Source organism: Carassius gibelio, chromosome A10 (genome assembly GCF_023724105.1).
Source record: "Carassius gibelio isolate Cgi1373 ecotype wild population from Czech Republic chromosome A10, carGib1.2-hapl.c, whole genome shotgun sequence".
Taxonomy (NCBI): domain Eukaryota; kingdom Metazoa; phylum Chordata; class Actinopteri; order Cypriniformes; family Cyprinidae; genus Carassius; species Carassius gibelio.
In genome coordinates this window covers 16,077,371-16,091,226 of record NC_068380.1, presented here as the reverse complement: position 1 = coordinate 16,091,226, position 13,856 = coordinate 16,077,371, and the positions used below count along the sequence as shown (strand labels likewise).

The 13,856-nt window shown below is 38.6% G+C and overlaps 1 protein-coding gene across 1 annotated transcript in view; it reads left to right on the top strand.

Moving 5' to 3' along the window:
* The window catches only part of LOC128021352 (signal peptide peptidase-like 3), a 34,759-nt gene extending 22,373 nt beyond the window's left edge, over positions 1-12,386 (top strand). The window contains exons 3-10 of the mRNA XM_052608465.1: positions 2,368-2,459; positions 2,612-2,731; positions 2,841-2,919; positions 3,826-3,938; positions 4,054-4,160; positions 5,705-6,059; positions 7,061-7,170; positions 10,240-12,386. Of these exons, the coding sequence (XP_052464425.1) occupies positions 2,368-2,459; positions 2,612-2,731; positions 2,841-2,919; positions 3,826-3,938; positions 4,054-4,160; positions 5,705-6,059; positions 7,061-7,170; positions 10,240-10,311 (1,048 nt within the window). The 3' untranslated portion in view covers positions 10,312-12,386. The remainder of the gene's footprint in view (positions 1-2,367; positions 2,460-2,611; positions 2,732-2,840; positions 2,920-3,825; positions 3,939-4,053; positions 4,161-5,704; positions 6,060-7,060; positions 7,171-10,239) is intronic.
* Positions 12,387-13,856: the final 1,470 nt, after the last annotated feature.

The following is a 13,856-nucleotide window of genomic DNA, read 5'->3' as shown; positions in this document are numbered from 1 at the left end:
ACCAGTGCTGTCACACAAGCTTGTGTTTGTTGATCACGTGCATGTAATCATGTGCTATTGTTATTGTTCTGAGCATTGTTGAATTGATCGTCATAATGTCACTAAAGCCCCTTTCACACTGCCATTCCGGCAAATACAGGGGTAAAATGTTCCTGTAATTGTTCCCTGGTCCCTAGATTTGGCACTTTCACACTGCCAGTGATGACCCGGTATATGTGCGTGCTTTCACACACAACCCTTGAAGATCCCGTAACGACACGTGACATCAGCGCGTGACGTGTAATGTACGAGTCGACAACGCTTGGCACATTATACTTTAACTGAAGCAAGCAAACGATCTCTGAGTCAGCGCGGAAAGTGAGGAACTAACTGATCTCTGCTTCATTACAGTTTGCACATATGTTTTCGTCGCGAATGTTGATCTTCCTTCAAAACAGCTGGTAAAAGAGTCGCGCGATAACTCGCGTCATCACTTCGATACGGAATTAGATCTGGCTTTTGTTCACACAGCGCTCGTTCCGGATCGATTACCGCAATGTTACTATGTCCCCGACCCGGGTTCGATTCGGTAATCAATTCCGGGACGTGGTTGCTTTCACACAGAAGGCGACCAGGCAATGTTACGGGAATATTGCGGGTCCGACGTGCAGTGTGAAAGGGGCTTAAGTATCTCAAGTAATCTAGCTGGCTGGGGCCTTAAGAATGGCTATTAATTGTAAACTAACCAGTAATGTTTAGTTTCCAAGTTTATGAATTTATAGCAGTCATGGAGTGATGTTAGTTGTATAATTTACATATTATTCATGAAAATGAAAATAAAATCTTTAATGAAAATATATATTTAAATGGACACATTCCTTCTCTGTAAGGAAGTACTTTACACTACCATTCAAAAGTTTGGAGTCAGTAAAATAGATATATATAATGTTTTGTTTGTTTTTTTTCAAGAAATTAATACTGCAAGGATGCATTCAATTGATCAAATCTAACTGTAAAGACATTTATAATGGTAGACAATATTTCATTCTCCAATAAATCCTGTCCTTTTTAACTTTGTTCATCCAAGAATCCTGATAAAAACATCACTGTTTACACACAAATATAAAACAGCACAACTGTTTTCAACATTGATATAAGCAGTGGTGAAACGGATCACAAAACTCACAGATCGGATCATATTATGGATTTTGAATCATGGATCGGATCATTTTTCGGATCAGCAAAAAAAAATTGTTTTTCATTTATCACTGAAAGCTTAATTTTTAATGCTTCTGTACCACCGTTAAAACTACTAGCTGAACTAATAAAGTCAGTAATAAAACAAGAACAAGTACACAAATTACATGCATGGATGAATACAACACGGTTACTAAGTCAGTAACACTAGTATTCAGGTGCACAAATGTAAGAATTGTAAAATGACACAATAGTGCTCACTAACTGCACAGGTTAAATATAGCAAACAGAAGCAGGTATTTAAAGGCTGCTGTCTCTTTAAGACCAAATACACTGACACACATCCGCTTTCTTTCTCAGCTGTTTCGGTTCACTTAAGGCATAACCAACTGTGTTTAGCAGAATACTTGCCAAAACGGGCATTTTAATATAACTTTATGTATTTGTTTCCATTCAAAGAGAGTGAAAGAGGAATCAATCTGTGTGAATAGCACCTCTCACTTTCTGTGTGTCTGTGTGCGCTTTGGGGTGTGTGTGTGTGTGTGTGTGTGCTTAATTCGGATGTGTGCGGCAGCTGAAGAAAACAGCGTGCATGTTCTCTTTTGCTTGAATGGTTTAAAATTGAACAGGTAAATTGCCAAAACAAAACAAAAAACACATGCAAACGATAAACTTGAACTCTATGATGGTTAAATTTAACAGTTAATCCGTTAATCTTTTGTTTGCCGAACCATGGGCTCTGGTCTGTACGGATCATCTACCCCTGATAAGTGATTTTTGATCAGCAGAATGACTTCTGAAGGATCATGTGACTGAAGATGTAATACATTATACATACATATATATATTCACTGTATTTTGGTGAGCATAAGATTAAAACTTTTGAAGTAGAGAAGTGTAATTTGTAATGTCATATTTTTTTATTAATTTTGTAGTCTATTGTTTGGCTAGTGAAGCATTTGCATTTCCAAATTTGAACTCCTGTTCATGGGCTTTGAAAGATATATAACATATATTAAAAAAAAGACTATTTTATCCATCACAATGATTTATTCGCTTCAAATGTAAACATGCTTTCTGTGACTGTTGTCAAAAATGATACTGAGCAGAAAACTCCTGCAGCTCTACTGTTGGTTCACTCCCGGGGCAGAGTAATAGAGGTTTGTGGGTAAACGGTGTCTGTCCACACAGGTCATTAAACATGGACTGTGAGAACCAGGAGAAGGATAAAGATGGAAACCCCACCAACACCGGCTCCTTCAACAATACCAACTCTAACAACAGTGAGTGCTCAACTAAACTATTAAAAACAGCTGTAATTGCTTCCTCTTCATATTTCACAATAGAAACAGGTGAAGTGCCTTATGTGTAATGCTGACCGTGTGTTAGTGTGCTCTTCTGAAGAGAAGCTGAATCGTCTCATGCGTTTGCACAGGTATTCAGACCATAGACTCCACACAGGCGCTGTTTTTGCCCATCGGAGCCTCCGTGTCTCTGCTCGTCATGTTTTTCTTCTTCGACTCGGTTCAGGTGGTGTTCACCATATGCACTGCAGGTAAAACACCCTGTTCTCACACACTGACCTAGTTCCTACTCTGCACCGTGTCATGTGCGCGAGTGATGTTTACGTAATTCTTTGTGTTCGTTTTATCCTGTCTCCACAGTTCTAGCCACCATCGCGTTTGCATTCCTCTTGCTGCCGATGTGCCAGTATCTGACCAAACCCTGCTCCCCACAGAACAAGTATGAAGTGTTTGCTAACTTGGCTTCACTGCAGTTACCTCCGTTCATGTCAACAGCCCGTGTCTCATTGGGATTCAAATTATTCAGATATAAATCTCATCTGACATTCACTCAGGAAAAGTTCATTGACACCCTCAGTAGCATGTGTATATGATTTCTAATGATAAACAGCTGATGCCAACTTTTTATTAATAGATTTATGGAGATAAATAATGAGATTTTTATTTGTTTGTCGTTTTGAGAAAACATTGAGATTTTTATTAATTTTCTTTTCATTTTCTCATTGTGTGGATGTTTTCCCATTCCCAACTAACTTAATGTACTCTATTTTGTTAAAATAATAATGATAAAATACATTTCTTAAAATAATAATAAAATACTGCAGAATTACAGATATGAATATTGTGCTACTGTTCCAGTAACGAATGTCAAAAGCAAGGACAATTCTGGACGCAATCAATGTGTAAAATTAGTTTTTTAGTTTGAATAGTGACATGGGAACCGCGCAAATCTGAAATATTTGTTTGTTTCTGAATCATACATTTACATCCAAATTTTAGATATGAAACTTTTTATTTCCAGATATAAAAGAAATCTTTGTGGTTTCAGATATGTGGACACTAGTGTATATAAAATTATATTTACTTCGCTTTATCGCTCAACCCTGTTAATTTGTACTTAAAAGATGTTCGTTGATTAAAAGATGAAATTTGCTTTTGAAGTCCTGTTTGTACACAGGGATTTGCTTCGTGGCTTCCCTCGATCTCACAGTGTAATCTAGAATCTGTTCTGTTTGTTTTGGGTGAACCGTTCCTCTTGTGTATTAATGGACAGCAGTGTGAGAGATCAGATGCTGGGGTGTGAAGTAGAGTGGTGTGTGTTTGCTAGCGTGTCTCTTGTCTCCAGGATCTCGTTCGGCTGCTGTGGCCGCTTCACGTTGGCGGAGCTGCTGTCGTTTTCTCTCTCTGTCATGCTGGTTCTCATCTGGGTGCTGACGGGCCACTGGCTGCTCATGGACGGTGCGTCAGCATGCTGTTACTGTGTTTGCGTGTAGGAAGAGGATGTAAACACATCCACTCGTAATGCCTTGTATGGAGTGTTGTGGTGTCAATCATATGTTTTTGTCTCCTGCAGCTCTTGCCATGGGGCTCTGTGTGGCCATGATTGCATTCGTGCGGCTGCCCAGTCTCAAGGTGTCGTGCCTGCTGCTGTCAGGCCTCCTCATCTATGATGTGTTCTGGGTAAGCAATTAATGCAGCAAGTCAAACTGGTTCCTAGGGATGGATAGGAAGTCCTTGTATCACGTCATGCGTGATTTAATGTCACAGTAACCAGACACTAAATACACTACAAGTGGTTTACACAAGTTTGAATGCCTTAAAAACCCATTGATCTGAAGGCTTTTACTGAAAGTTTGCCCGACAGATCTAGCTATATTCTAAATGCATGTTATTGATCTTACGGTGCATTTCTTTTTTTCTTTCTTTGAGCTTAGGTTTTGAGCTCGTAATTTCTATTTCAAATATCATTACTCAATCTACTGAGAAAACGCCAGGCTTGTCTCTGATGACGTATATTATTTAGTTTGTATAAACCCTGCCTTTTTCTTTTAATTGTATGCATGCTTGCTTTTTCTTATTTAATGACCTTTTTCACTCTGATGTGTGTCACAATACAGAAGAAAAGATCTGTCTCTACTTCAGTTTCATGGTGACTTTAAATGCTTATTAGTTTCGTAAACATAATTTGGGCTTACATATTCTCTTTTTAGTAGAATTTCATTAAAAAAAAAAAAAAGTAAAAAAAATATATATATTTATATATATATATATATATTTTTTTTTTTTTTTTTATGGCTAATTTTAAATACAATTATTATTATTATTATTATTATTATTATTCCTAAAAGATTTTTTTGTTTTTCTGGGAGAGCCGGTAAATATTACACGTTACACAAGCTTTTTACCATTTTTTTATTTATTTATTTGGAACTAACTGGATTCCAATGAAACAATACAATTATTATTAGTAGTAGTAGTAAGAATAGTAGTAAAATATTAATATTTTCATTGTAAAAAATTGCTATTTGCAATGTTTTACTGTAAAAAAAGATATATATATGATAATTTTGCATTACAAGTTTAAAATTTCAATCCTTCAAGCCATATTGTGGTTTGATTTCGAATAATGGTGCAGCCCTAAATCATGGTCTAAATTGTTTTCAAAGTGGTGCTTTCTAGGAATTGAAATCTTTGCTTAGCAACAAGTTCTTCCTCGACTTGTTTGGGAAAACATCCTGCTTTTTATTTTCGCATTCTTCCATGTTTTTGAGTCACTCTCACATGTGAATAATTAAAGCGATCATGCCCGATGTAGATCGGCGTGTATCTGAGGTACCTCTCCACCCTGCTGGTGCCATAAAGCGTGTAATTGCAGCTCATTAAATTGTTTCAGAAGTATTCTTGTAAAGGCTGTTTCCCTATTCTCTTGTGAGCACTCGTTTAACAGATGCTTTATTATATAGACAAATGCACCTGGAGCAATCTAGAGTTAAGTGCCATTTGAAAGCAAACCTGTGACCCTGCGGTGGCAAGTCCAGATTTAAACCACACACTCTGAAACGTGTTCCCTATCCCACCCCAGTGCTGACTGTCGAGACCTTTTCGTCAGTGTCTCGAATCACTCCAAACACGCTTACACAAGCCTGACATCGCTCTCTCTCAGCGTCTTAAAACAGCAGGGCAAGCTGCTCTGTCCTCTGACTCATCTCCCTCGTCTCCTGTAGGTCTTCTTCTCCGCCTACATCTTCAACAGCAACGTGATGGTGAAGGTGGCCACGCAGCCCGCCGACAACCCCCTCGACGTGCTCTCACGCAAGCTGCACCTGGGACCCGGCATGGGACGGGACGTCCCCCGCCTCTCTCTGCCAGGAAAGCTGGTGTTTCCGAGCTCCAGCGGCAGCCACTTCTCAATGCTGGGCATCGGTGATATCGTGATGCCGGGCCTGCTGCTGTGCTTCGTGCTCCGATACGACAACTATAAGAAACAGGCCAACGGAGAAGTACCCGGTTCTGTCAACATGTCCGGCCGCATGCAGCGGGTTTCCTACTTCCACTGCACCCTCATCGGTTACTTTGTTGGTGCGTATCGCGAACCGGATCAGTTGGTCTGTTTGTCATTTCATCTGTCGTTCAGTCTACAGTGTTACAGTGTAGACTGAACGACAGATGAAACAGTGTTTCCCTTTATGAGGCCAATTTATTTTTTATTTAATCAATAAATTCAAATAGTAGGACACTAAGGTTATGAAATCAACAAAATTTCTGTTTGCAATGCAGAGGTGACACAGAACCTAAATCTGAAGTGGCATTTAGATGCATTTGCACAGACCGTTTAATGCAGTGTGCTGCTTAGAGACGCAACATTTTTCTGCTGTGGCTTGCTTTGAAACACTTTTTTTTTTTTTTTTTTTTTTGCAATTAATATTAACTTGTTTATTAGACTGTTTTATCAAATCTATCACATTTGCGATCATGCTGATATATGAAGAAAAACTGTACTCTTCACGTGATATTAACCCTATCAGATTATGTAAAAGTCATATGGGTGCATTTTTGCTCCCTTGAAATTTGAGGGAAATCTAAATGTTTTAAAAGACTAAATCACACAGAGTGAAAGCTGAACTCTAAACGTGCACGTGCGGTAGTCTAACGTACATCATGTAGTGAGTGTACTCATGCGCTCTCTGGGTGTGTTTTTGGTTTTTGCAATATTCTAGATAGTCAAATCGCTTAAACAATCACTATTGTAAACAATATGTCACAACCCACGCTAGCTTGCACGTACAAAAACTGAAGTATACTTTAGACTTTAGTCTATCTATCATTCTGTCTGTCCACCTCTTCTTTCTTTTATCCATCTCTTGAGCTGTCTGTTGTTCCATCTGTCCATCTATCATATTGTTGTCTATTTGTAGGTCCGTCTGTCCATCGTTCTGTCAGTCCTTGTATGTGTTTGATTCACCAAAAAGACTGGTTCATTCAGTAATCTGCCTGCACTTGTTCCACTGTTATTGACTGGTGCTGCAGACTGAACACTCTGCTCCTGCGCTGTGTGATGGTTCTCTCTCCTCTCGTCTCAGGTCTGTTGACTGCAACCGTGGCGTCTCGTATCCACCGCGCGGCCCAGCCTGCCCTCCTGTACCTGGTGCCCTTCACCCTGCTGCCTCTGCTCACCATGGCCTATCTGAAGGTGTGTTTGTTTGCACCAACAGCAGACTCTCCACAGGGATGCTAGTGCCTCATTTCTAGAAATGTCAAAACGGTGTCAGCTTAATTTCGTAGAATTAGCCATTTCCTCACTTGCTCAGAAACGAAGCAGAAGTGTGCATCAGGTCATTTCTCGGTTATCTGAGCGAGGTGTGTGTCGGATCCGTACCGTGGCGCTACATTATTTATGTGCTAGCACACACACCTGTGCATCTCTGCGGGTACGTAGCATTTCTTTAATGTAAGCATCAGTTGTACTCCAGTCTCTTTTCACTGTGGCAGATGTTTTGTTCTGCATGTGATGTGACATAATCTGATCAGTTCGGTGTAGTGCCGGCGTAATGGCAACAAGCCTCTCTTTTCCATCGAGACGATCAGTTGTGGAATGGTTTTAAACGTTTGTTGATGTTGAAATGCTGTTACAGTAGCTAAATGCACCCTTGCAGGTTTACTTCATGACACTGGCCAAATATTTATAATCATGCAAAGTCAAATAGTTTATTAAATCATTTTGGACACGTGTCTCAAAGCACAAATGGTTTACTAAATGCGTGCGTGCGTGCATGTGCGATCACGCATGTTGATGGGTGTGACCTTCATGGATTGAACAGATGTAATCATAAATGATGCATGCATAGCCACACAGGTTTGTGCTGAATCATTTACAACTCTAAACAGCGATATCCATGGTTGTTCAAACCGGTGTTGATGTTTACTGCTAATTTTTATTTAGTTTTACTCATAGTCTTTTGATGAAAATGCCCTTTAGATTAAGTCATGTTTTAGTCATCTGAATTGTTTTAATTACAGTAGGTTTAGTCGACTTATATCTAGTGGGTTTAGTTACAGTGTAATGCATTTGTTAAGCATCTCTCTAAAGTGTCCAAACTCATTTTATTTTCCTGAATGTAACATCTATTAACCTATTAATACGAATTATATTAAGGTTTAAACGTGCAATATAGACACCGATTTAACTGCTGTGTCACATACCATGTCTTAAAAAAAAAATAAAACCACGTATTATAAAGAAACAAGAACATGGAAATACCCAGTGGTTATAATTATAACAAATAGCTTACAACATTCTTCATTCTTTCAAGCAGACATATTAGATGAATCCTTATAAGGGTTACTAAAGTGATTCAGTCAAGAGCAGGAAGTGGTTTTCTCTTTTGTTTGTTTGATTAATATTAGCGGAACAGACAACCGCAGCTACTGTCCCTTTAAAACCAAATGCATGGATGCAGTATAGATCAGTAGGTTTAAATGTGTGTCTCTAACCTCCCAACAAATCGTCATGACTGGATCTCTTCCCATATCGCACCTCCCTAACATTTACGTCCGGTTTTTATTCATGGAAGAAAATGTCAAAAGATTATTGTCAGATCGAGTTTTTCTTTTATTATAGACTCATTGGCAGTGATGAAAATTATGACCAAAGAAAATTCTCAACGAAATTAACACCATTTCAAACCCAGTAAAAAAGTGACTAAACACTCTCTTATCCGCTCGTCTCTAAACTGTACGATAAGACTAGCTGTCAAACCTCTGATGTGACAGATGAAAGTGTGCCGAGTGAAATGTCACCTTTATCTGTAACTTCCTGTAATGCGGCTGCAGACACACTGACATTTACTGTAATAATCTGTGACTGTCTCTCATATTTGTGAGCTCTGATATATGTCAACTTTAATGCACGGCTAATGTGTCAAATGAGTGCAGGAATGATGGGCACTGGGTCATTGTGTTTTTTCACATGCATTAGTCTATTCACACAGACAATATAATTAAACTATGCACTTTATTTATCATATCAAAAACCTTCAGAGCTGATATAGTAAGAGCAGATAAAGTAAATGGGAATTTGTTTTTATTCACTTATAATAATATACATTAACTTAGTATATACTAGATATTTACAAGGGAGATGAACTAAAATATCTGATTAAACTTATTATTAATGTTGGTAGATTTTTATTCTATTTGTACTTGAATGATAATTGTTATTTGTGTGAATCATGAGGTCATCAAAAATAATTCACGTATTTTCTGGAATTTAAGTCACTTTTTTTTTTCATAGTTTGGCTGGTCCTGCTACTTATTTATCTAAATTAATTTGACGTGAACCAAGAGAAATGAACCAAGAGAAAACATTACCGTATACAGCCGCGAGAGGGCGCTCTATGCTGCTCAATGCTCCTGTAGCTACACTGAAAACAGAGCGCCCTCTGGCGGCTGTAGACGTAATGTTTTCTCTTTGTTCTTGGTTCTAAATAAATGCAACTTATAGTCCAGTGTGACTTGTTTTTTTTTATCTTGTCATGAAGTATTTTGGTACTTTTACTTCGGTGTGACTTATAGTCAGAAAAATACGGGTACTGACCTTAAAAAAAAAAATAATAATAATTGTAGTAGCCTATATTAAAGGTACAATTTGTAAGATATTTGCAGGAAAATATCCAAAAACCGTATCTCTACAGAAAACATATGCTATTATAGTGATCAACAAGATTAGTATTATGGTGCATACACGCCAAACGCGGGGCATCGCGTCTCTAGACCCACGCAAGGACGTGTCTGATTCATAGTCTGATCGCGTCTTTGCATTGACTGTGTATGTAGTCTACTCAAGCAAATCGTTGATCCATGATTTATCTTTCCGTTCTTAATGATGGCCGTCAGCGGTTGGGTAGAAGACAACAAATCCCATCATTCCACGCTCCTCCTCAGCGTCATCAAACCACGCGATTGTTATGGTTTTGATAATGCGCCCTCTAGTGGCTGTACCTTTAAGTTTAAGTTTTATATATATATATATGTGTGTATATTGACCTATTGCAATTTTAAATAGGTCCATAATTTATTTTTATGCACATAACATGTAAATAACACTTAAAGTATGCAAATGAATAAACCGCTGTGACAAAGTAATTAGAAAAAAAAACTAAGTACAATTTTTTTTTTTTTTTTTTAAATGAAAAACTGATTGAGCATCTTTTGCTCTTGGTATGAGTTGGTGGTTATAGTGTCTGTGTCTGGTGCTCCACAGGGCGACCTACGGCGCATGTGGTCCGAGCCCTTCCACACCAAGGCCAGCAGCTCCCGCTTCCTGGAGGTATGATGCTGCTCTGACCAGCACAAGCACCCGCCAACACACCCACCCACCCACCGGAGAGAGAGAGAGAGAGAGAGGTCAGAAGAGAGGAACCGCACTCGTCTTCTCATCGTCCCTCATTCCCGTTGTCATCTAGCCAGTGGATGAACGGCTGTACGCAGACTTCACTGCCAGATGGATTCATGCGCTCCTCACATCTCCAATCATACATGTGTTTCTTCCTCTACCTCTTTTCTTTCCCAACTCCATTCCACTTTTATCACGCCACCTTTCCCTCTCTATCTCTCTCTTCCTTCTATCCCATCTTCCCTTTCCTGTTCCACCGGACTCAGCCACATGTTACCGGATCGCTCGCTGTCTGGACGTGAACCGGAGCTCCTTTGAGCTCCAAGTGTGTTTCCATTTGTACCGTTTGGCACCCTTATGGATTTACAGACTGAGATTTCTTTATTATTTCCTGCTCTAAACGAACTGTGGATGAGGAACGTGGATTCTGCCACAGCTTGGGATGACCCTATAAGGGACCAGCACACAGTAGAGGACAGCGTGGTTTTCCCCCTTCCTTCCTTCCCTCCTTCTCTCTTCCTCTTTCTGATAAAACCCAACCCACATCCCTCCCTCCCTTCCTCCCGCTCGCCTGTTTCCCTTTCTAACAACCCTTCCTTCGCAGAAACATGTATTTTATTTAGAAAGATTTTATTCTTGGCATATACAGAGATGATGCATTATAAATTGTGGGGCGTTCAGCTCTATGTATATATGTGTACACATGTATTAGGGGTTATCATGTCGAGGTGCAAGTGTGCGTGAGATCGTGTGCGAACAAGAGCGAAGATGCATTTAAATAGGAACCGGTTTTCATTTCGTTACTTTCCGATCTCAAAACGCACAGATGGGGAAGTGTTTTTAATCTCTTTCCTTTTGCCCTCATGAATTGGTCTGCATAGGTCACTCTTTTGCCCCTTCCGTAAAACTCTCAATGGGCCGTTCAGCTCGGCCAATGAAGACAAGGTTGTGTGAATGTGTGGCGTTGCCTCCACAGGCTCTGGACGGACTGCTGAAGATGAGCTCTGTCGTGTTAACAGGGAAGTGGGTAAGGATTGTACTAAGTTCAGTTATTTAAACAAATATGAATTTTCCGCTAGTATTTCAAGCATTAGCATTTTTTTTTCTTAAAGTCATTCCTTCAACCCAGTTGGCTCTGAAATGATGAAACTGGAATTGAGTGTGTGTGTGTGTGTGTGTGTAGAAAATAATGCATTTTGCTGCCTCAATCTGTTGAGGTTTGCTTTTTCTTTTTTCTTTTCTTTTTTTTTACCTGTTGTTACCTGTTTTTTAATCTGTTAGTCGTCTGGCCTTGCATGTCAATTGTACAGCGTGTCGTTCTTCAAAGCTGCATTTGCAGGGCACTGCGCTAGTGCGACACTCTGAAACTGAGACGCTGACACGGGGTCGAGGACGAAGGGTCGCACAAGTGAGGTTATAAAACGGAGAGTAGGCAACGAGGCCGGACCGCTGTGACCCCCGCGGCCGGCCTGGACCTCGCGTTGTCTGAATATTCAGTATGAACGTTCGCTTGGCAGTGGGACACGGTTAACCTGAGCATCATGGACATCGTTTTACCCCAAAACCACCTCACTGTCCCTCTGCCACCCTTACAGACATAACAAAAAAAGAACAATATAAATGACGATCATGAAGACTGCATTGAAAGTAAGCTCAAATGCTGATTTTGTTTTTTTGTTTTTTTTTTTATGAAAGAGTGCTTTGTTTTTTTTTTTGTTCATTATTTGTATTTTTTTCTCCACTTTCCCCCTAATGCTGTGGATTTTCGTTTTGTTCTTCAATGTTTTTTTTTCCTCCATCGTCCTCCCTGCCTACAGAGGGCTATCAACATTAACAGCCAAAAGGATTCTGTATAAAAAATGATTAAAAAAAAAGAGAAAAGATTTGAAATAAATAAATTAAAGTGTAGTGAAATGTGGATCCAAATGAGCTGTACTGAAAACATTTCAGCTCTCTTAACCTCCCCTTTGTTCTCTGTCAGGATTCTGCTGTAAATAAACATGACTCTAACTGTACGCTCCGGTGGTCTCATTTCCTTTATTATTATTAGTGCTGTATGCTACTACACTGTACAAAATGATATGATCAGTAAGCATTTCTGCATTTACACAGAAGCAGTTGAGCAAGTTTAACTTGTTTCTGTAAGTTATATGAAATTACATTTTTTTAAGACTTTAATGTGGCATGGACGAAGTTGATTATACCTCAAAAGATTTAAGACATTATTGTTGCAGTGTGTTATATATTATTGTTACTCATGTTTATGCTACTATCATTATTATTATTAATGATTGTTATTATCATCAATAGTTGCTTATATTTGCGGGTTCCATGTTTCCGATATTAATTTTGAAATTAACGATTTGTTTCTTATTTTATTCATGTGCATTAAGACTGTTGTTTATTGTGTGGTTGAATCCCGTTGGGAAATCTTGTAACCCGGTTTCTGGTTGAATACAAGCTGGTCGATACGTTAAAGGTGTTTGTTCTAGCTAATTACATAGTTTTTTATGGGTGACTAATGAGTTGAATATTATGTTTTAGACGTTACTGCTCTTCTAGTGGAAGTCACCACACTTCTGATAAATCTCTAATGTCGTTCACTTTGTGACCAGAAGGTGTCGCTGTAACCTCACTGCAGCTCATTTTTATTTAATAGGATTGATATGATTAGAATAAGTATAATAAAATAATACTATAACGCTTAAACCAAAAGTATCAGACTAAGTAAAAGTAAAATATTTAATAAAAAAAAGTAAAAGTAAATATTTACCAAAAGTAAATATGGAAACTATATAACCAATACGTTCGTGTTAAGATTATAAACCGTATAATTCGTGCATTAATATGGAATAAATTCCTTCTAGAATATCCTTCTAGGTAATGAACTCCATAATTAACTCTTCATTTGAGGTTGTGACGTCACTTCCCGTGGCAGAGGCGCGTGGAAATGGCCGCTCGTGCACGTGTTGAGATTGCGAACACAGCCTCTCAACACTCTGCTAGTACTGCTCTGGGAAGACTTCTGGGAAGAACTTGTCTCTAAATACAGACTTCAACAGAGTTCAAGACAAATATAACTGGGCTTTTAATATGATTGACTTTTTTCTTTTTTTTTAGAAGAATCGAACTGCAAAAAGTTTATTATCTAAAGATGACTGCATGGCATCCCGATAATGACGCTGCCAATTTGGCGCATTTGTTTGGTTATGACTAAAGCATGATAAAGGTCTGATAGCTTGCAATATCATTTTAAAAAGATTTTTTAAAAGGTGTAACAGAATTAGACATATAATGCATATTAATATCAGTTGACACTGTATCTCCCAATATTATGTCTTATTAAGATTAAATTCGTTTTTATGTATTTATTTTAATCAAAGATTTATTAATTCTTTTTATTGTGGGGGCAAAACATTCAATGCAATACAATGATGATAGAGATATGAACAAACCTCATTCCTCAAAAGCCTGATTGATTTACA